The following is a 23,543-nucleotide window of genomic DNA, read 5'->3' on the forward strand; positions in this document are numbered from 1 at the left end:
TCTAATTTTACATCATCCCAGATGAGAAACATGGTTGTGCTGCCACTGCTTACCTCATTAGTTTTCAACTGGAGTGTTGCCACCTCTACAGCAAGATGGAACTGCCCTGCACAGCTCGTATGCAGTCAGATAAGACTAAAGTAGGAAGGGGCACCTGCTTTTGCTGCAGTCCTCCTCCCTCTGCCCCCCACCACACACACTACTCTCTGAAACAGAGGTGCATGGGACAGTTCCACCTACCCTGCACAGCTGGTTCAAAGAAAAGGTTGCAGGGGGAGCACACCAGGAAGGACTGCAGCAGAACCAGTCAACTCCTGCCTGCTTTAGGCTGTTTAGAAGGGAGCAATAGATCAAAACTGTATAGCAGGAAGAAAACAGGCAAAGATTTGGAAAGACTTGACGTCTGTTAAGTCAGCTCTTATGCTGATTCAGCAAGTTACCATACTTACTGGAAAAACAGTGCTATTTATTTCAACTCCAGTATTCTGAAGTGTTACTATACTGGAAACCCAAAACCAAATCTCAAACCCACATGTATTGAATGCTTACCCATCTAAGAGGTGCACAAGATACATGCAGGTAGAAAATAATGAAGGAGACAAAATTGCTATGATCAGAATTTTTTTTATTGTATCCCTACAAAAAATATGTAAACGTTAGCATACAGATCCAGAGAAATCAACATAAAGATGCATGAACTGTCATTTTAAAGAACGCATCAAGAATACTTCAACAGTTTATAAATTAATATATACAGCAACGCGTTTTCATAATTGGATAAGAACACCTCATAACTGAGGAATTTAGGTGCAAGAGCTGTAAAGTGAAACAAAAGTATTCTGACGCCTAACTTGATTATGAGACCACACTTCAATGTAACAGACTGCAAACCATTGTTATACGTTGTCATTTAGTTTTGCCACTAAAACACAGTATAAAACAATAGTTTTGGTAAGAAGTTTAATTTTTTTTTTTATTTGAACTTAGTTAACAAACACCCTTAAAGGAATTAAAAGCACCGAGTATTCTATAAACAGCTTTTTAGATAAATGAAATTCCAGCTTCGCAAGCTGCGTGATTAGCCCATCAGTACTCTCCATTTCTCATTATTCTGCGTGCAGCACCAAAATACATTTCTGGCTAGACAGAGAGCTCCAGATAGTTCAGAAATGGTTGGGGCTGATTGGAAGGAGGGGGAAGGCAAGAAATCAAGATGCAGAGCAAATATTACACTGACCCAACATTTTCTTTTTGGCTTTGATGCAGCATCCTGAGCAGTTTGTTCTTAAATTAAAAAGAAGCTGGGGATATAATGCTCTTGTTAATTCCTTAACCCCCCCATGCTGTTTTGCTTTAAATCTTAGGAAGTAAGTAGAATATTCAGGCTGCATTTGCTGTTACACTGCAAGTGCCCTGCAACATTTCCCTTCCAAAAATCAAATATGGAAATAAGGACACAGGAGCTATTAAACTTCAGATCTTTCAGGTAAATATATATAAATTAAAACAAGTTATTATCTGCACTACTACATGTAGGTTCTACTGTAGTCTTGACTGTAAATAGCCACAGATATTTACGTACCATATTGTCTGTCCCTACTCAGGGATCTGATATTGTGCTCAAAATGTTGGCTGTCAACAGCTTGCTATTTATACTACATCTCCAAGCATACCTGACACTTACTGAGCTAATTTAGGAGCACCAATGATAAGGAAAAACTGGACAGAAGAACCTAACACATAAGAAGCTATACTTCTAATTTGAGGTTAAACAGTAGATTGCTTACTAGAGGCAAAATGCCCATCAACATCAATGGATTTTGCCCTGCGATGCTATATTACATTTATGTACCTGAAGTTCTTTGGAACTTATTAATATATTTCTTTAATATGCTACAACAACATTCATTTGGGTCTGCAGAGATAGTAGTAGTATAATTCTTACACTTCTTTCTTTTACATACCTCCATTGTATTACATATACTCCCTTCTGTACTTCATAAAGGCACACAGATTTTAGCTCTCACCAGCAGCAGCTGTTTTAGGATATTTTCTTTTTTGTAATATGGAAAGAGCTCTCTCCCAATAATGTCCAAGCAAATATAAGATCCTAGTTCTATTTATTTTGTGTGCATATTTTGTGTGACCTACATGCACTTCTGTGTATATTTTCATAAGGGATATTATATGACAGTTGATTTGTAGCTATGTATCTAACATAAATATACCTGAACTGCAGCAAGCAATTTTGGCTTGAATAACTTCAAATGCAGCATTGTGTTCAAGACCCTGTTTGTAGTTATAATAGGTGGCTCCTACCACAATTTAAAAAAACAACAACAGAAAAACAAAATGGGAGTACGTTCCCTCTACTTCCTCTAATTTTAATTCTGTTTCTCTGTTCTTATAATTCTAGCCCTTACTTTAATTTTCCACTTTGTCTTCTTATCCTGCTTTCCTCGGGCATTGCTAAGTCAAGCAATGGCATATATAGGTGATGCTTTTATTGCTTCCCCCAATCCTTGCTGTCCTTAGACTTCCGCTTTTTATTTTAAAGAACAGGAAGTTTTTTAAGATAAAGAATAACAAGCTGAAAAACCCTGGTAATCCCAAGGAGAGAATGGATTTGTTAGAACTTCTAATAAGATGGATAATTATAAAGCTTTGCTCCATCATCCTTGTAAGTCACATGGCTATGTGTATAACAGCAACCACTTTGCACAGGAAATCTATATAATTTATAGAATCTCTTGAAAAATAAAAGCAAGGGAGAGCAAAAATAAATCCTTTGCAATTTTTAAGTCAGTCTTGGCATCTGTAGATTCTGAAGGGTAGCAAGTGTAGACCAAAATCAAGAGATGACCAAGAAGAAATGCAAACAGGTATTACTGACCTAATCGTTTCTGTAGGCAGATGATCGGTGTTTACAATGAAGAAACAAAAACAAAAATCTGGTTTGAAAGTTGTTTTTTTAGGTTAGGGTGGCATATAGGACTACAAATGTAGTATTATACACACTGATATATGTTAAGCCAATCCATATATTACATCCAGCAAGTCACACAATATATTAGAGGGAGAAAAGGAAAAATATCCTCAACATAAATGTTTACTCTAATCCTCAAAGCACAATTCTTTTTCTTCTTCCTTCTCCTCATCATCTGTGGAATCTGCATAAGATTCAATGGTATTATATAAGAAAGCATAAAGCTTGCCATCTGGTCCTGAAGTGGAACAGCTTCTGCATTCTTCATTATAATATCTAAGCAAGAGCCTGTATACATCCCCTTGAAAAGAAAATACATTTTTACTATAATTAGGACTACAATAAAATTATCGTGCATCCTATATCTCTATCTACATACACACACACACACACACACACACACACAAAAACTATATAGAAATCACAGTGTAGAAGCTGTAGGTTGCACTCCACAGGGAACTGTGTTACAGCTTGTCCGCTACAACAGAGCATGGACAGACACTGTCTTAACCCCTTCTACTCAGTTCTCTTCACAAAACCAGTTTATCAAAGTCGTGTGTGAAAACTGGTGAATCTCACTAACAGTATACATGCATGTGTGGGTACACATGCAACTGCTGTATGAATTTAAACAAGACATTACAAACTGATTATTTTGTCAGTTTATTTGCAAAGACTGATATTCAGTCAGTTCTTTGTTTCCTGTACAAAAGTTGAAGACACTGCTATGCATTCCCCTCACACCCTCCACTCAGTAATTGCCAAGGGCCCGCAAATTATTAGGTTACCTGAAATATCAGAATTTCCAGGATTACAACCAGTGTTATGAAATAGATTAGTATAAAGAAAAAAATGGGTCTATTTTATTTAAAAAATGAAACATGCCTTTTGAAATTCTCTTTAAAGCTCCAGCATGCTTTTAACTGTTGCAGACTAATTTCTGTGATGGTAGAAGTTTATGACCACTTCTGCCATAGGCCTAGACTATGCAGTAATTGTTTCTTTCATAGACTTAAAATACTAGTTTCACTTACTTGGGTTGAGTATTTTATAACAAGTGAGTACAGCTCTTATGGTGCAACCTTCTCACTGGAGAGGAATTATCCCTCTTATTACGTCACAGCAGAGGATTATTTTATGCTTACCAACAGTTTGGCTCTTCTCACAGAGAAAAGTGTGCATGTTGTAAATATCTCTCATCAGCTCAGCATCTCCAAAGGTAAAGTAAACCACATCTCTCCCAGCTTCAGCAGCTGCCAATATCTGTATTAAGGCTGAAACAAAAGGAAAAGAGGTAACACAGTCCACAGGTAGATTTCATAGATTTTTAGGGTCAGAAGGGACCTTGGTAGATCATCAAGTCCGACCCCCTGCCCTGGGCAGGAAAGAGTGCTAGGGTCAGATGACCCCAGCCAGATGTTTGTTGAGTCTCCTCTTAAAGACCTCTAAGGTAGGGGAGAACACCACCTCCCTTGGAACCCCATTTCAGACTCCGGTAACCCTTACTGTAAATAAGTTTGTCCTAATGTCTAGTCTAAATCTGCTCTCTGTCAGATTGTGGCCATTGTTTCTAGTTACTCCAAGTGGAACCCTGGTAAACAGAGTATCTCCTATATCTTGTTGGCCCCCACCCCTGCCGACAAATTTGTAGACAGCCACCAGATCCCCTCTCAGCTTTCTCTTATGGAGGCTGAAGAGATCCAGGTGCCCCAATCTCTCCTAATAGGACCTTTCCTGTAGGCCCCTAACCATACAAGTGGCCCTCCTCTAGACCCTCTCAAGTAAGTACAGGAAAGGCAACTTGCCATAGAAGAAAAATGTGTCATTTCAACTTGAGACTGTGAGCTTTAGCACAACCATCACACCACTTAGCATTTCTATCTGCACACTTCAAAGCAGTTTTACAAGTACTGCATAAGTATTACTCCCCCTGCGTATGGATGCAAAAATCATGTACACATTTGTGCGCATGCTCAAACTAAAAATCAGAAATAAACTCATAACTTAAGCATCTTGCCAGAATCACAATGGGACAGATTCTGCCACTGTTACACCCATGTTTTCCCTTGACTATAGTGGGTCTAAATTCAAGGGAGACTCAAATCAAGAACAAGCCAATATGCCTAAAGTGTGTGGGACAAGGGCACAGAGCCTTCTCTTAGGGTGCATCTACATGTGTGCTTTAATGCTTATTAGTGTATTTTAATGTGCATTAAAGCACCACTAAAAACCCTATGTTTTTTAGTTAATGTGCATTAAGATAGGCTAATGCACATTTTCCTAGTACCTCACAGTGGGGTACTAGATTTAATACACACTAACTAAAGTGTGTTAATATACATGTAGATGTGCCCTTAGAGCCCCCATATGAGCTACATGCATTGTGGATCATAAAACAGGAGTGGACAACCACCTCAGTATTTCTATTCTCCCCTACACACTGATGGCCCAGGAGCATTGAAGCCTCAGTCCCTCCAGTCAATATAACAACCAGTGCATTTGCTTGCTTATTCCACTCCAGTGGAAGAAAAGAGCTGGGACCAACAACAATTCCTGGAGCCTGTGCAAACACCCACTGTTCTTTATTCAGTGGAGACTACAAAGTGCAGACTTGTAGTAAGACACCACTCAGGACAGTAAATGTGGCCCATTTTTACTAATCAACTTGACTGGCAGATCTGAGAATACTATCATGGATTTCAATTCTCAGTTTGAACAAGGACACCCAAACTCTGACATTAGGTCATGTTAGAAAAATAGTCCTTAGTTTCTCTGCCTCAGTTTTTCTACATGGAAAAGAGAGAGAATGCTTCCTACACCCTGAGGAAATTTGTGAGGATTCATGTTAAGAAATAGTACTTAGTTACTGATGCGATAACCAGAAGTCAAATGTGCCCATCATATTTAGTCCAATTAACTTTCCAAGACTGGAAATGATGGATTGCCACTGACCATTTATTCTGCTATTGTTTTTCTTGTTTTTGACCATACACTCACAGGGAGTGTCCAGACAAGCGCACACGTGCCTCTTGCAGTGTCTCAAACCCCTTTGAGATACTGCAAGAGGCACGTGTGGGACCAAAAAAAAGTTCCCTGCGCTGGGGGGCAAAATTAGACCCCTGGATATCCAGGGGGCAAAAAGAACCACACTGCAAAACAGCCGGGCAAAGCACAGTCCCAGACTGTACCCTGAGGCAACCAGAGGATTGGGTCTTCCAGAGACACTCTGGTAGCCAGCTAGAGTGTCTCTATGACTGGCCCTTGCCATAGTGCTGAAGCATGCTGCCTGACTGTGCAGGGCAAGCAGTGGTGCAGGCCACAGTGACTGGGACCTGGGCTCCGTGCCAGGTAAGTAGGAGGAGGATGGGGCTGGAGAAAGGGGAAGGGGAAAAAGCAGGGACCCCCACCTGGCCCCCGCCCATGCTCACTCCCCTGATAGCCACCCCCTGCCCAGCACCATCCCCTTTTCTCCCCCAGCTCCCTGATCACTGCCCCACCTGCTCCCAGCTCCCCACTTGGTGCCTGCCTGGCCCCAGCCTCCCAGCACTCAGAAAAACAAAACTAAAACAAACCAACCCCCAAACCTCCCCCCACCAAAAAACTCTGGCACTCGCCAGCTGTAGCAGCGGCCGTTGTGGCTGCTGGGAACTCATGGCAGAGCCCCTCCACATGGCACAGGGCAGCTGGGTGTGGCAGGCATGCAGCCTTGGGAGCATATGCTCTTGCAGGTGGCAGCAGGTCACAGCCAGGCCGCATCCCCCACTGCCAGACTGCTGCAGTGGGTAGAAGACACAGGCAACTGAAAGGGCTGCTTCAGCAGTCCAGCTGGAACAAGTGGTAGCTTCAAAGTTGGTAGGGTTGCAAGGGACCTGAGCAGATCATCAAGTCCGACCCCTTGCCATGGCAGGAAAAAGTACTGGGGTCAAATGACCCCAGCAAGGTGTTCGTCTAGCCTCTTCTTAAAAACCCCCAGGGTAGGAGCCAGCACCACTTTGCTCAGAAGTTGGTTCCAGATCCTAGCTGCCCTGACAATGAAGTAGCGCCTCCTGATATCTAGCCTAAATCTACCCTCTGCCAGCTTGTGACCGTTATTTCTTGTCACTCCTGGTAGTGCTCGGGGGAACAGGGACTCCCCCAATGCCTGCTGGTCCCCTCCCACTAGATCCCCCCTCAGCCTTCTCTTGCAAAGGCTGAACAGGTTCAGGTCCCTTAGCCTCTCCTCATAGGGTCTGCCTTGCTGCCCCCGATCATGCGGTTGGCCCTCCTCTGGACCCTCTCCATGCTGTCCACATCCCTCTTGAATGCGGAGCCCAGAACTGGACGCAGTACTCCAACTACGGCCTGACCAGTGTCGCAAACAGGGGGAGGATCACCTCTGTGAACCTGCCTGAGATGCATCTGTGGATGCATGACAAGGTGCAGTTGGCCTTCCTGATTGCATCCCCACACTGCTGGCCCATGTTCATTTTGGCATCAAAAATGACTCCAAGATCCTTTTCTGCCTCTGCATGGATGAGAAGGGAGTTCCCCAGCCTGTAGGTATGCTGCTGGTTCTTCCTCCTCAGATGCATCACCTTGCACTTGTCAGTGTTGAAACCCATCCTGTTCTCATCTGCCCACCCCTGTAGCCTGTCTAGGTCTGATTGCAGCCTATTCCTCCTGTATAGCATGCCCACATCCCCCCACATCTTAGTGTCATCAGCAAATTTGAACAGGGTGCGTTTATCCCTCATCCAAGTCACCAATGAAGATGTTGAACAGTGCGGGCCAAAAGATAGAGCCGTGGGGAACCCCACTGCCCACATCCCTCCAGGTTGAGAATAACTCATCCATCACCACCCTCTGGGTGCGGCCCTCCAGCCACTTAGCAACCCATTTGACTGTGTAGGTGTCGACACCACAGTCCCCCAGTTTTTTAATGAGAATGGGGTGAGAGAGAGAGTCGAAGGCCTTACTAAAGTCCAGAAAGACTACGTCCACTGCTACCCCTGCATCTAAGGATTTTGTGACCTGGTTGTAGAAGGCCACCAGGTTGGTCTGACAGGACCTGCCTCTAATGAACCCATGTTGGCTGCCCCTAAGCATAACCTCTCCCACTGGCCCCTCGTGGACATGCGCCAGGATAATTCAAAAAGCTTACCCAGGATTGAGGTAAGACTAACTGGCCTATAGTTTCCTGGGTCCTCCTTCCTCCCTTTTTTGAAGATGGGAACCACGCTGGCCCTCGTCCAGTTCTCTGGCACCACACCAGAGCATCATGAGTGCTCATAAAGCCATGCCAGGTGTCCCGCAATGACCTCAGCTAATTCCCTCAGCACTCTGGGGTGGAGATCTCCAGGACCAGCTGATTTCTGGGACATCCAGTCCCTCCAGAAGTTCCTTGACTAGATCGTCACTGACCCTTGGCCTGGGTGCACCTCCCCTGGGGCCCGAGGGGGTCCCGGTGCGGGGACTGATTCAGTCCCTGCTCAGGACATGGTGATCCCAGGTACCAGTTGGCTTGGCCCCAAAAGCTCCTGAGCTACTAGCCAAGGCAGCTTTTTATACTGCTGGGGCCAGGACAGGTGCTGGCCCCAGGTTCTAGCTCCCCCCGGCTGCAGATCCAGAAAGAGCCAGGCAGGGTTATTTTGCCTCACACCAAAGTGCATGTCTGGGCACATGTGCTGAGGCAAAAAGTCCTGGCTCAAATTTGCACTGCTTCTATTTGAGCTGGTGCAAAAGCATGTGCCTACATGTGTGGATGCGCCCACAAACTGCATGCAGATTCTTCCATGGACAATATCCATTGCGGATTTTATCTATTTTAACTATATAGAAGATGTCAAAAGGAATTTTATTTTAAATATATTACTTATGGAATTTTCCTTTCACTGCACTCTGCCAGAAGAAACCAAAAGAGGATTGGTTTTCATTAATCAGTCTGAAAGAAGTTCTTTCACTTTTTATCATGGACAGACTTAAGAAATGCCTATACTCCTTAATCAATGGTCTCTTATAAACCCATAACTAGGCTTATTAATTGCACTCAACACGTGCGATCAATCTTAATTTGAAGATGATATTTTAATTAAACTACTGTAAAGCTTCAGTTGTTCAGTTTTACAAAATGACCTAATTACCTAAATTGCACAGGGAACGTGATCTAATGAATCTTCACATTCATGCCATGTAGACAATGCAACTTCACTTTTAACTAGAAGCTTAAAGGGGTATTGACACTGCTTTCCAATTCTAGCCTTACTTTCAATTGCTAAAAATGTTCCTAGTTTGGCACTTATGAAGGTAAGAGAAAAGAAACAGCTGAGCCACGAGTCAGGCATTGCGTTCATTTCTGGGTGCCACACTTCAGGAGGGATGTGGACAGCATGGAGAGGGTCCAGAGGAGGGCCACTTGCATGATAAGGGGGCAGCAGGGTAGGCCCTATGAGGAGAGGCTAAGGGAACTGAACTTGTTCAGCCTCTGCAAGAGAAGGCTGAGGGTGGATCTAGTGGCCTGTTACAAACTAGTCAGAGGGGACCAGCAGGCATTGGGGGAGTCCCTGTTCCCCCTGAGTACTACCAGGAGTGACAAGAAATAATGGTCACAAGCTGGCAGAGGGTAGATTCAGGCTAGACACCAGGAGGTGCTACTTCATTGTCAGGGCAGCTAGGATCTGGAACCAACTTCCAAGCAAAGTGGTGCTGGCCCCTACCCTGGGGGTTTTTAATAGAAGGCTGGATGAACACCTTGCTTGGGTCATTTGACCCCAGTACTCCTTCTTGCCACGGCAGGGGGTCAGACTTGATGATCTGCTCAGGTCCCATCAGACCCTACCAACTATGAAACTATTGTACATCTCAAACTCTTTCCCCTTTCCCATTTTTCATAGGGCCTGATTCAATGCAAATCCTCCCACTGGCCCCTCACTTCGATTTTGTAGATAAAGATTTTTTTCCTGGTTAATTAAGCCTCTATGATGAGTGATATGGGTAATTATGTTCTCTTCCTCACACACGGACATATACACACAGCACTTACAAATATACTTACCTGAACCTAATGAAAGTTCTGAACATTTAGGTCAGGCATGAAGTAATACTTATTGTGCGGTAGGCATACAGAAAGTATTCTATAGCCATAACCAAACAGATAGTCAGGGCACATAGATCACTGTAAAAACGGCAGGTCCCACTCTAAGATAACCTTGGCTGGATGTGGTATCACATTTCAGTGCTGTAGGTTAGAGTGACATAACAAACATCTGTACCACATCCCATTGCAACTCATTGTAGGTCACATTCTGTCAACATCCATGGGGCTTTCCAGCACCCTGCTCATCCCCCCATCTCAGGGCAGCTTTCTAGCCTTGGCCAGAGCTCATGTGGGTCTGCCCAAGTGCCAGGCCAGACCTGTCCCCAGGCTGTAACTGACAAGTCAGCAAAGCCCTTGTTTCCATCCCTACCAACCCCATTCTCTCCAACCAACTTTGAGAGCCACTGTCTGGTATTACAGCTCAATGCGTGGATTCCATCTACCCCATCTGGGCACTTGTAAAGACTGCAACTTTCAATTAAGAGCATGATACACTCCCCACACGCCCTTGCCCACAGACCCAGGGCTGTGCCCCAGCCCCATGCTGTCACTGCTTCACAATCCTGGGGTTTCTAAGGAGACTGGCTGGAAGCAGGCAGGGTGCACGACTGGGTGGATGGGATAGGGCTTGGGGTGGGCGAGAATCTCTGTCTGGGGCCAGGTCCAGGATCTTGGAATGGTGACAGCATGGAGCTGGGGTCATGCTGGGGTCAGGATCGGGGCCAGGGTCAGGACTGGAGCCAGGGCCAGACCAGAGCTGCAATCTGTTCCCTGCACATCCCTGCCTGCAGAACAGGTGCCCTTTGTCAGGGAATGTAGGCAGTGGATTGTGGGTCTGCCCAGGCCCCAGCCCTGCACTGTCACTGCCCTGAGATCCTGGCCTCAGTCACCCATCCTGCTCCTGCACAATGTTAATTACAGTGTCAAGCTTTTTAGTGCAACAACTTCTGGACCATACAGGAGCACAGTTATCTGCTGGGACAGATAGATAGAAAATTAGGTTGGAAGGGACCTCAGGAGATCACCTAGTCCAACCCCCTGCTCAAAGGACCATCCCCAACTGCATCAACCCAGCCAAGGCTTTATCTAGCTGGATCCTCCATGGATGGAGATTACACAACCTCCCTGGCTAACCAGTTCCTAGGGAGAAAGTTTTTTTTTCCTAATATGTAACCTAAACTTCCCCTGCTGTAACTGAAGACCATTGCTCCTTGTTCTGTCATCTGCCACCACTGAGAACAATTTAGCTCCGTTCCCTTTGGAACCACCCTTCAGGTAGTTAGAATCTGCTATCAAATCCCCCCCTTAGTCTTCTCTTCTCCAGACTAAATTAGCCCAGTACCCTCAGCCTCTTCTCAGAAGTCATGTGCCACTGCCCCCCTAACCATTTTTATTGCTCTCTCTAATTTGTCCACATCCTTTCTGTAGTGGAGGGCCCAAAACTGGGCACAGTACCAGATGCAACCTCACCAGTGCTGAATAGAGGGCTGAATCATTGCCCTTGAGAAAACACCTACTAAATTTAGGCCTGTAAGTCATTAGCCTTCTTTATAACAAGGACACACTGTTGGCTCATATTTCACTTGCTGTCCACTGTAACACCCAGTTCTTTTTTTGCAGAGCTGCTGCTTAGATAATCAGTCCCCAGCATGTACCAGTGCATGGGATTGTTCTGTCCTAAGTATTTGTTTGTGCTTGTCCTTACTGAACCTCATGAGACTTCTTTTGGTCCAATGCTCCAGTTTGTTGGGATCTCTCTGAATCCTAGCCCTACCCTCCAGCATATCTATTATTTCCTCCAACTTGGTGTCAACTGCAAACTTGTTGAGGGTGTACGCCATCCCATCTTTCAGATCACTGATGAAGATAGCGAACAAAACCAGGCCCAAGACTGGCCCCTGGGTACCTTGATACCTGCCAACTAGCACAGGTGTAGATGAAATGGGGGCCCTAAATTGAAACAGTGGGTTTTTAAAAGATATCACTGCAAGTGCAGTGGTTCTGAGCACTTTAAAGTTGGCACCCCAAGTTGTGCTGTCTAAATGGCTTAAGGCAGCTACCCATGCAGACAATTTACTGCTGGCCATCTAAGTGTGTTTATAGGTGAGGTAATGGTCTAATGCAACTCCTTGGTAAGTCGGTATGCTCAAGGGGAAAGATATAGTTGCCTACTCTGATATTCAGTGTGCTCTTGGCTTGACGGTTGTCCACGTGGAAGACTGATGGTACTGATTTATTGATGCTCCCCACTCAGTCAGTCAGTCAGCATGTGCATTATTGCCAAGCCATGCGGTAGTGTCTTCAACAGTCATATGCAGTTCCTCTAGTCCATCACTAAACTTAGTCAGTGGGTAGTCATCAACAGTATGTAACATGGTGCATGTTTTACCACAGCTAGTCTGGGCTGTCATGAAGATGCCAAAGGTAGAGGTTGTCTGCAGACAGACCTATTCAGCAAGGCCCGCTGACTATTCAGCAAGGCCCGCTGTGTGGCAGGTTGAAGCCAGGTGGGCAGACTGTAGAACAGGGAATGGCAACCCCCGGCACATGTGCAGATCATGGCACGTGAAGCCATTTTCCTCGGCACACGTTGGGGCCAGGGCTGGGGAGGCAGCAGCTGTTTGCAGCCTCCTGGCTGCAGCTGGCCCAGGCTAGTCCTAGCAGGTAGCTGGGAGGCTGCAAACCCTGCTGGAAGCAGCCCGGGAGCCATGGCTGCCAGCAGCTACCACAGAGCTGGGACTGGCTGCAGCCAGGAGGCTACAAACAGTTGCTGCTTCCCCACCCTGGCCCCAGTGGGTGCAGTGCTGGCACCTGCTACCTTCCCGGAGCTCAGGGCCAGGGCCAGGGCCAGGGCCAGGGCCAGGGCCAGGAAGGCAGCAGCTGTTTGTAGCCTCTCAGCTGCAGCCAGTCTAGGCTCTGGGTAGCTGCTGATAGCCAGAGAGCCGGGGGTGCTCTCAGCAGGTGGTCGGGAGGATGGAAGCCCTGCTGCAAGCAGCCCAGGCTCCGCGGCTAGCAATAGCTACTCAGAACCTGGGCCAGCTGCAAACAGCTGCTGCCTCCCCGGCCCCAGCTCCCACCCCCGGGCAACATGCAGGGTTGTGCCCCTTGCTGCAGCCCCCGCCTGCAGGGGAAGTGTGGCGAGGGCAGTGGGGAGCTGGGAGCAGCAGGCAGCTTTCTGTGCGCCCCTCTGTGCCCTTCCGTGCCAGGTTCCAACGCTGTTCTGCAGAAGTGGCGGTGAGGGCAGCACAGCAGGGAACATCGCAGGTATCTGCTGGCTCCATGGAGCCTGGGCTGGGTGGGCAGCTGGGGCCGGGAAGCAGCAACTATTTGCAGCTGGCCCAGGTTCTGGGTAGCTGCTGATGGCCACAGAGCCTGATCTGGAAGAAAAAGGGCACAAGCAGGGCATCCCGCCATGTACCCCCTGCCTTCGTTTTGTTTTTCTGGCATGCTGCACGCTGGCACCTTCCAAGGCAGGCATTGTGGGTTTTTTCGGCACTCCGGCCAAAAAACATTGCCTACCCCTGCCGTAGGATCTGTGGTAAGGAACTGGTTTGGTGATGATATTGACCTCCATTCCTCACACTAGAGGGTCTCTGCTGTGTGGTCCTAGTGTGGCACTTTGGACCACAGTGAGTGTCATGATGGTAGACATGCAGCAGGTGGATTTAAGAGATTGTTGTAGGCTTGGATTGTCATAGATCTTCTCCAGTAACTTGCTACCTGCAACTCCCCATCACATATGAGGGGTAATAATGTTGCTCGGAACTGGGAGCCATGGTAGAGGCGTCAGCCAAACAGTTCCCAAGATGATGTGCATCATTGACATTGCACATCAACGACTCTGATTCCAGACTGGTGTGCAGTACTTTGCTGCAGAGTACGAGATGGCAAGAGCTGACATCCTTAGGGTTGAGGGTCTGGCACCCCATGATGACCCAGCCAGCTTAAGGAGGTTGTTACATGTCTTAAAACTTTCATTGCTGTCTTTTTCAAGTGTTCATGACATCAAGTCTGGTCTAGTGTCATGCTCAGGTAGACAGGTTGTGCTTCATGCCTCTGGCTATTTAGGTAGATGTTTAGCTCCTGGGCAGCACTAGCACTGCATAGATGGAAAACACTGGAAATCATCTGATTAATACTTGGCTGTAAGTTCCATATCTTGCAGTAGTTAGCCAGCTTTGTCACATCACTCTTCAAAGTGTATTCTAGCTCAGAGAAAGTCCAGGCCTGGAATCTACAGCAGGTATCTTCAGCAGAGTTGAATTCCCATGGCTGCATTTCTGGCAGGTCACTGGTGTAGAGGTTGTACAAGGTCAGAGCAAGTGCAGATCCCCGAGCCAGTCTGTTGATCTGTCTTCTTTAAGTGCTTGTCTTCTCACCCATGTGCACCCTGAACCATCTGTTTAGGAGGAGCAGTTCGATGTTAGTCCTGCAGGCGGGACTCTTGCCATCTTTACAAGCAGGCCAGTGCCAAACAGTATCATATTCTGCTGTGAGGTCAAGGAAAACAGTGCCTGTCTTCAAATTCCTTTGTAAACCATTTTCAATGCTCCCCACTGACCTTATGCCTCTCAAGCACCTTCCTACCTTGCACATGGAACAAAGTAGAGGAGCTATGGCCAATACCCCGTACTGTTGTTGGGGTCTTATCAGTTTGTGTTATATTAAGTGGGGCTATAAATCTGGCTAATTGTCAGCTGACCACCCCATCCCTCAAGGTCATATTACTTTCCTGAGTGAGGCCATTGCATTTACTTGGATCCATCTGACTCAAACAGATCCCGATCTACACTAAAAGCTTTTTTTTCGAGCACCACAGCCAAGGTGTAAACAACAGGCAAAACCGTGCATTTTCACTGGCAACCCTCTTCCTAGCAACAGCCCACCACACCCCATCCCATGCCTGCACACGTGCACACACACACCCTCCCTCCCTCTCCTCCTGGAGAACCGGAAAAGGCTCATGCCTCTAGGCCCTAATGCTTAGGTTTCCCAGTCCTCCCACCTTCCACAACAGGGAGATGGAACCCAGGCATCCAGATTTTCCCAGCTGGGAGGTGGAATGTGGATGTTCTGTGCCATGGTCATGAGAAGATGTGCAGCTTCGGGCCCCAGGTGTGGGAAAGGGTCCAGACAGGGAACTCACCATAGATCCCTCAGTGTCTCCCTTGTCCGCAGGCTCTGCATTTGTGCATGGGAGGCCCAGTCATGGATCCCAAGATGCTGGATCCAGGATGGTCACCCAGACACTTGCAGAGCACCAGAGATGTGTGTAGACAGCACTAGTGACATGAGGACCTAAGGGTACCATCGATGTGGGAGATTAGAATAGACAATTCGGTGACTGCTTGCACAGTGGTGCTGCAGCATTTGAACAAGCCACCCAGGTCCAGGAACATGGCACAAACATCCAAGAAGAAGAACTACAGATGGTCAGCTACTCTCCAAGGGAGGTTGCATGTAGAGCTGCGAGAGTTGCAGTGCCAGGATAAGGAGTTTATGCACAGGGTCAAAGACCACTTGGAATTCAGCTATGACACCCCTACGTAGCATCAGAACTGCCTCCCATGGGAAGACTCCCATGGTAAGGCAGGCTGCTACCCACTCCCTGACATGAAGAGCCTCACTCCAGGTATTCCTCCCTTGGGTGACATGCCCAAGACCCCCAAGGGGGTGGCTATGGTTGGCAGCCACAGGGAATGCTCCACACTGCACAATGATTGGGAGATGCTAGGCTGCTCTAAAACAGAAGATATGGCTTGTGGGAGCTGCTGACCTGTGGTCCGTGAAGCCAGGAAAGAGTCCAGTGGAGCCCACTCCAGGGGGCAGCAGTGCAAGAGGGAAGGGGGCCAGGCTGCCTGAGATCCAATGCCAGGGGCAGCATTAACAGCCCACCTTCCAGGACCAATTCTCTACTCCCAGCAAGTGGTGGTTACAGGCACAGGGCCCCAAAGAGAACAGGTGGAAGGGGCATCTTAACAGCACACTGGGCCAGGCCACTGCAGGCCTGCAGCACAGACTCTGCAAGGAGTGGCAGCCCCATGGGCTCTGGTCCAAGTTCCAGAAGAGGCAATGTTCTACAGTTTTTCTTTATTATGCACATGAAAGTTTGGCAGATGCAACATTTAATTAAACCAAGGCTGCAGCATTCCCCCTATTGCCCAAGTTTTCATGTTTAAGTTAAGCCTCCCATGGCTGCTCACCTGCTTCTCCCTCTCAACATCATAACAGCCGGTACAGCCAGGATCTTTTCCCACTCTCTCAATGTTAAATAAGACGACGGTTCCAAGTTTCAGAGCAGACAATGTTGCATAGTTGTTGCACACTGAAAGTTTGGCGCTTCAACATTCCCAAATCAAAATGAGGCATGTCTCTTCCTTGTGCTGCATTCCCCTACACCCTGGTGTATGCCCCTTGGGAAGAGGGGGTTGAGGAAATGGGACAGGACTCAGGCAGCCAAGACTGTGGGCAGCACTGCCTGGGATGTGGGGCCAGAGGAATCTGGGGCCCAGTGCTGGGGTGGGGACACTTGAAGCCCTCTGGCCTTACTTATTCAAGGAGGACTCCCAGCCCACACAGGTGAGAAGGCAGTTAACCACGACTGCAGATCCAGACATCCTGGCATGGTGCGGGGCTGGGACCATACACATCAGCATGAAGCTCACCCTCCCCCATCTCTGTGCTGCGTGTGCTCACAGCACCAGGCCCGATGTGTAGTTGAAATGCTCCTTCCAGCAGACCACCTTCCCCCCTGTAGGACCTCATACGCCAGGGCAGGTAAGGGTAAAGCTACGCCCCTGATGAAAACCAGGGGCATTACATCAGTGATGATGATACACTATGGACCCCAGGACCATAGTGTTTGCTCTCCATCACCCCGAGGAATGGTGAGTTGCACAAGAGGTAGGCATTGTCCTCATCAGCCACATGAAAGTCAGTGGCCCAGCTGTGCCGTCGAAGCCTGGATTACATACACACAACCTAGGTGTCACAGCAGCAAAATGTTGGGGACATGGTGGCTCATGGCCAGCAGCCAATCAGGGGTGGCTTGGTCATTCAGCTCTACTCAGGAGTCTTCAGCAACCCCAGGAACCCATGGGACATGCTAGGAGGTGTGTGAGAGCCCACTGGACTCAGGCCATGCAGGTAGGCTCTGAGCTCTCTCCCTCCCCACCACAAGGGCAAATGTGTGGTCTGCTTCTTCTTGACCTAACCCTAGGTGCTTAAAACTCAAAAGGTAGAACACTTCTGCTACAGGCTTCTTGAATGCCAGTACTTAGCCTTATTACTTATTTTTGTAGTTTCAGACCTGTTCCTCCCTATTACATAGAATACAATTAAAAAATCCTAATGATCCTGCTTTAACATAATGAAGATAACAGCTTGGAAGGGGATAAACTGAAGCGGGCATCTTCAGAAAGAGATGCTAATACAACATCTTCCCCATCCAACCTTCCTCTACTTGGCCCCTGTTTCTTTCAGTATCTATTTCAAAATTGCTTTCCTTTGTTTTTAAAACCATCTGTGATCAGATGCCTGCCTATCTCAAATACCCTGAACTCAAGTCCGCTAAGGTCAATGGTAATTACTGCATTAGTTTCAACCGGCTTTGGCTTGGACTCTTACTCTCTTCACTCACTCCTCTCCAGTTCCATCACTCTGCCAAGTTACAGTATTGTTGGTGTGAAAGTTTCCATTTAGATCATACCTGCTCAGAAATCTTCAATCTCAGTCTCACCAAAAAATCATGCCTTTTCTCCCTTTTATAGAGGGCAACTAGCAAACCGCCCATCAAGAATGATGGGCAGGGGGAGGGAAGCTGGGGACAGAGGCCTGCGTCCACACCCCCGCCCCACTTTCATGGGTGGGCCCAGTCCTCCTCTCCCCTCTTGCCGCTTCATAGCCAGGCTGGGCCGGGCTGGGCTGCCCCTCCCCTCTGTCTGCTGGCCTCAGCACCCTGTTTCCTCCATCACCGCCAGCTGCAGGGCCAGGGGGGGTAGGCATGGCTGGCAGCGCTGGCCTTGTGCCCCCTTCCCCCCCACTGTATTATCACGGCCTGCAGGGAGCAGGGGGAATTGGGCCAGCGCCCTCCTTCTGTTGCCACCACTTGCAAGGACGGGGAGTGGGGCCAGCAGTGCTGGCTCTGCCCCCACCCACTCCAGTGGCACCACCTTCTGGGGGTGGGGGCTGGGCAGGGACAGAGGCCCAGGGCCAGGCTCGCTCCCCCCACTGTTGCCCCTGCTGTTTTGGGGCCGGGGCCAGAGCCAGAGCCATACCCACCAGGGGGCCAGCGGGGACAGAGCCCAGCATCCAGCCCTGTGCTCCCACTCTCCTCATCTGGCCCTACCCCCCATTCAGCCCAACCCTGTTCCCCCAGGCGATTAGGGTTTGGGCCTGGGGCCACTCCCTCCCCCTGCTGTGGCAGCCCCGCCCCCATTCCCCACCCCCTCGCACTACCACCATTGTCTCCTCCATGGAGTTTGGGCAGGGGGGGAGGGCCAGGCCCAGCCCCTCTGTCCCCGCCATCATGGTGGCACTCCGCGGCCTGCTGTCCCTACTGCTTTATTTGCACTCTGATTGGCTGCCTCGCCCCCTTGATGTGCTCCTGGGTAGGAGCATGGCGCAGGCTCTCCCAGGCAGGAGTGGGCAGGGTTTGCCCCATGCAAAGCATTGTGAGGGCAGCTGCGTGCCAGATACAATCAATATAAAATGGTGGCCACCTGTCCATGGGCTGGATCCGATCAGCTGGCAGGCCAGATCTTGTCCACCTCTGTATTGAACAGAACAGTTGGAGATATTTCTCCTGGCATCTCTGAACCAATAATGGTGAATGCCAGAGAGGGTAATAAACAAGTGACAGATCACTGTAGATATATTCTATTCAATGCTCTCTCTCTAAAACAGCAGTTAGCAATTTTTTTCAGGTTGTGGGCTGGAATGACTCTGAGTCACAAAGAGCAGGATGGGCACTAGGACCCAGCTACCACTGTGGCTGCTTCTGCTTCTTCCTACAGTGACAAGGAGTGAGTGACAATCAAAAGCTGCTGAGGCCCCTACTCCACAGGCCAGATCAACTGGCTCCAGAGGTTGGATCCAGCCCATGAGCTATAGATTGCCAACCCCTACTCTAAAGCATCCATTTCTGCCACTGTCAGAAACAGGCTACTATGGACCATTAGTCTGATCCAGTTTGGCTCTTATGTTCTGATTGTTTTTACTTTGAGAATGAAGTGCTACTTATGTCCACCACTGATGCTATTTAATGGTACATAGCAAAATTATGTTACAAATTAAGACAGCAAGTGAAGGGGAACATTGTGGTCAATAAACTCTGCTTAGCTTGAAACCAGGAAGAAGCACAACCACAAAATGGTGTGGGTAACATGTGCGCACTGCTGTAAAATAAGATTACAATGTATATAATCTGCAGAATGTGCAACTAAACTTTCTAACTTTTAAATATATAAGCATACAACCTGAAATTTGGTAGCTCAAATATACTTTGAACTGCACCTATCACACTATGTAGAAAAGTACTTTTCTTGCTCTCAAAGTGCAATTTTTCTTATTAACTATGTTCAGCATCAAGATGACTACAGCAGGAGAAAATAATTCCTATCTCCTTTCCCCTTATTGTCTATTGTCCGTCCCATACAACTGTCACATCTTTCCTGCCCAGAGCAGAGGGACTGGACCCAATGATCTTACGAGGTCCCCTCCAGCCCTAAACTTCCATGAATCTGGTCTAAAACTAAGCCTTGGATCCTTTAACGTTCCAAGTTCAGGCTTGTTTTGACACACTGAATACCTCATGAGACTTAACTTTAAGGCCTGGTCCCTAGCAAATCCAGGATCCAAACTGGATATAGGATATGATCTACTTCAATATAGTACAGAGAAAGGCAATTACACTTTTCTAAAGAAAAAAATAAGTTGCCCAGGGGCTAAAAAACAGACTGTTTTCAATACTTTTCTACAGAACAGTGGAGAGCTACCTCAAGCACCGCTCTCTCAGATGGCAAAGGAAGCCACTGCAAATCTTTAAATATCATGGGAACAAGTGTATCATGGCTGTTGGATTGCAATAAATCAAGGAGATACACAGGATAAGTATGTCCTTAACCCTTTATGTACTGTATTTACTGGAAAAATTATCATAAACTGCAATTAGGAAAGAATACAAGCATTTGTTCCATAATATGGTTCCCAGAGGTAAACAATACAACTCTCTCCTAAATATTAAAGAAGAGTTTTCTAAAATCAGAAAAGAGCTATGAGCTACCAAATCTATGGTAACTCTAAGCCATATCCTCTCCTTTGAGTTTCTTTCTGCTTGGTATCAAATGCACACAAACCTTTGGATACATATACCAAAAGCGCATCCAAACGTAGTAACTCTGGGTAGGGACAAATTTTTAGCTGCTTTTAAAGGAAAGGAGGGAGCTGCTGCTGCTCAGGAGTACACATTAGTTCAGGGGCAGGTAGTCACTTTGGCTGGCAGGCCACTTAATGAGTTCTGGCAAGCTGTCAAATGACACACACAAAACCTTTCAGTAGGCATCGTTTTAAAAAGTTACAGGTAAAAAAACAAATTGTATACTAAAAATCAAACATCTACTGTAACGTATTTTTATTTAAAAAATAATTCTGTCCTGATCTATGTGTTTTTGAGTAGTGTATATAGAGGTGATTGCATAATAACTCAAAATAAAGTGTCGCTCTTGTATATTGTGTGTGGGGCAGGGTGGAGGGAGTGTGCACATGTGTGGGGGGCTGCCAGCTCATTAAGTCCCAGAAGCCAACTGGGAGTGGGGGAAGTCCTGGGGGGGCAGGCGGCATGTGCAGCAGAGCTCACCCGGATGGTGTGGTCCACACCCCACTCCTCTTCTGGCCTGCAGTTACCCCTGCAGTGTTCCCCACAGAGCTGAGCCCCTCCAAGGTCAGCCCGCACCACACTCCTTCCTATGCCTGCTGACAGCCCTGGCCCTAGCCAGTGCACGCAGCTTCCTGCCAGAGTTGCTCCTGGTGCAGCTGCAGCCATCCAGTTACTGCTTGGCTCTCCCTGCCTCCAGCAGTTCCTCCTCCTCCTCCTGCCCCTGCTATGCTGTTCTGAGCAGAAGGTAACACAGGGAAGTGACAGTGGCCATGAAGACATGTACCAGGCACTCCCTGCCTAGCCAGACCAGGGGGGACTGCAGCCAGATTGCTCCTGTTCCTGGCTTTACTCTATTTTATAATCAGAAATATCAGGAATTATTTTCTTTGTTCTACTGACTGAGAACTTGAGTCAAGCTGTATTTTATACATATTTAATGCAGTGGTTCCCAACCTTTTTTTTCCCCTGTGGACTGGTACAGGGAAGTGACAGGGTGTTCAGAGCTGGCTGCCTCCTTCCCGGGGCTGCCCCGCCCCAGCTTTAACCCCACATGCCCGGAAGCCACTCGCCCAGGTAGACAGATGGGGGTCCAAGCGGGGGGGCTTGTGTCATGACCTGGCAGCCAACCCTTAGCCCAGTGGTTGGGAACATTGCATGGATAAAGGCTATAAGAACAGCGTACAATAATTTTTCAAAAAATAAAATAAAACCACCAGTTGGTACTGAAGTCCATGCTGAATAACTGGATACAATAGCTGAGGATAATTAATACTATTTTTGTTCTTCCGGTCTTCTGTGAAAATGCTTTAGAATCCCAAGCTGCATTTCAGAGCACACCAATACATACATGCATTGGTCAACATCATACTAAAGAGTGTACAGAATTATTTCCAAAAATATTATATCAAAATAATACAAGTTTTTAACTGCAACAGTGGCTTGATCACTGCCACAGAGTGTCAGCTCATAAAGTCTAGACAAGTGAGTCATAAAAAACAACTTGCAAAACCCATAGTTTTACACTACCTTCCATATTGAAAGATCCAAAGCTTTTTACAACAATCTTTTCTCAGTACCATAAACTCAGCTTACAGCAGGGTTGAACCACTGCCAAATTTCCCATATATAACAGTGATGCAGAACAGCATTTTAGGATGGGAGGAACAGTAAATACCTTTTGTACATGACATTTCATAGTGCTTTTTCATAGACTAAATATAATGTGTATTTTTCCATTGCACCAGACTACCAATCTACTCTTTTTTTCCATTTTATTTAAAAAGCAATATTGAGCCTCTTAGTACCAGATCAACACCGACTCAAAAGAAAATATGTTGCCTAGTGAATCACCAATATCATTTCCTGTAGCACCTACCTGTTCTTAAATACTCCTGCCCAAGTATTGTCCAACAGACTCCACTTAGAACTTTAGGCAACTTTCACTGAAGTTCTTTTAGCCAACTCAAATGAAATTGGATTGACCCCTTACTTGGTAAAACTGATTATTTGAGGCTACACACATACTTTTGGTTTATGCTTTCAGAAAACCAGATATAGCAAAACCTGCTTTGCTAGCAGTATCAAATTCAAAATATTAACTTTGAAAAAAATTAAGCTTGATACACAAAGGCAGGCAAATTGCACCAACAAACAGAAAACAGCAGACTAAATGCACTTAGCCTACTGGAGATCAGGTAGTAAATATTTCTTTCACATGAACAGGCCCTAAATTTTACTGAATAAAATATCCAGTTACAAAATATATACACCTATTTTTTATTTAATTTAATTTGTTTTATAACATATTGTTAATACCCATGCTTAAAATCTACCAGGTCCTTTCTCTCCCTTTCTCTGGTGTTAATGTATCATTTTGTTCTATAAAGCACTGGATGTTTAAGTTCTATTTGTTTTACTTTTTGGCAATGTCTCTCTTCGCATGGGCTACCCCAATAAATAAGATCAGCTTGGGATGGTCTTCTAGCAGTCCCAATATTTGACTTCCAAATAACCGAAAGGTAAGGGTCTTTGGAGCCTTTATTTTATGCTTTACTCACTTGACTTTCAGAGGAAACCTGTATATTTTCAAGCTATTGTGGGATACAGCAGCATTCATATTCAAATTAAAAATGTATTAAAGCTTATCATGAACTATTCATCATATATGATTCTGGATTGCAGTGTCTTTGTATTGATGACCTGACCTTGGTAATCTATTCTATCTAATGGAAACCAAAAAAAAATAGCTGTCATAAAATCAATGTGTACAGAATGAAAAATAGACTCTTACTGGAAAAAAAAAACAAACCATTCAGAAAGAAAATTTATGAAGCCAGCAGCCAGAAAAATCACACTAGTTACCTGTACTTTCTAACCTGACCACCTTAAATATTCATTAGGCTGAGGGTTCTCAAATTGTAGTTTGCAACCCCCAGGGGGGTCATGAGCAACTTAAAAGGGGGCTGAAAACTTCCCAGGGGATATGCGCAGCAGCATGGAGTGATGGATGGCAGCGGTGGCTGCCACCTGGGAGCTCCCTGCCCCCCCCACCATGCAGCACTTGGGGGTGTGGTATCACAAAGTTTGAGAAGCCCTGCATTGGCCAAACT

The 23,543-nt window shown here is 46.7% G+C and overlaps 1 protein-coding gene across 11 annotated transcripts in view; it reads right to left on the reverse strand.

Moving 5' to 3' along the window:
• Nucleotides 1–608: 608 nt before the first annotated feature.
• Nucleotides 609–23,543, reverse strand: part of PARG (poly(ADP-ribose) glycohydrolase) — a 138,814-nt gene continuing 115,879 nt past the window's right edge. For all 11 annotated transcript variants that reach the window (XM_090057849.1, XM_090057839.1, XM_090057838.1 and 8 more), the window contains 2 exons: nt 4,132–4,260; nt 609–3,287 (listed from right to left, as the gene is read on the reverse strand). In XM_090057849.1, the coding sequence (XP_089913975.1) occupies nt 3,115–3,287; nt 4,132–4,260 (302 nt within the window). In that variant the 3' untranslated portion in view covers nt 609–3,114. The remainder of the gene's footprint in view (nt 3,288–4,131; nt 4,261–23,543) is intronic.

Source organism: Crocodylus siamensis, chromosome 7 (assembly GCF_052110815.1).
Source record: "Crocodylus siamensis isolate JL-2025a chromosome 7, ASM5211081v1, whole genome shotgun sequence".
NCBI lineage: Eukaryota > Metazoa > Chordata > Crocodylia > Crocodylidae > Crocodylus > Crocodylus siamensis.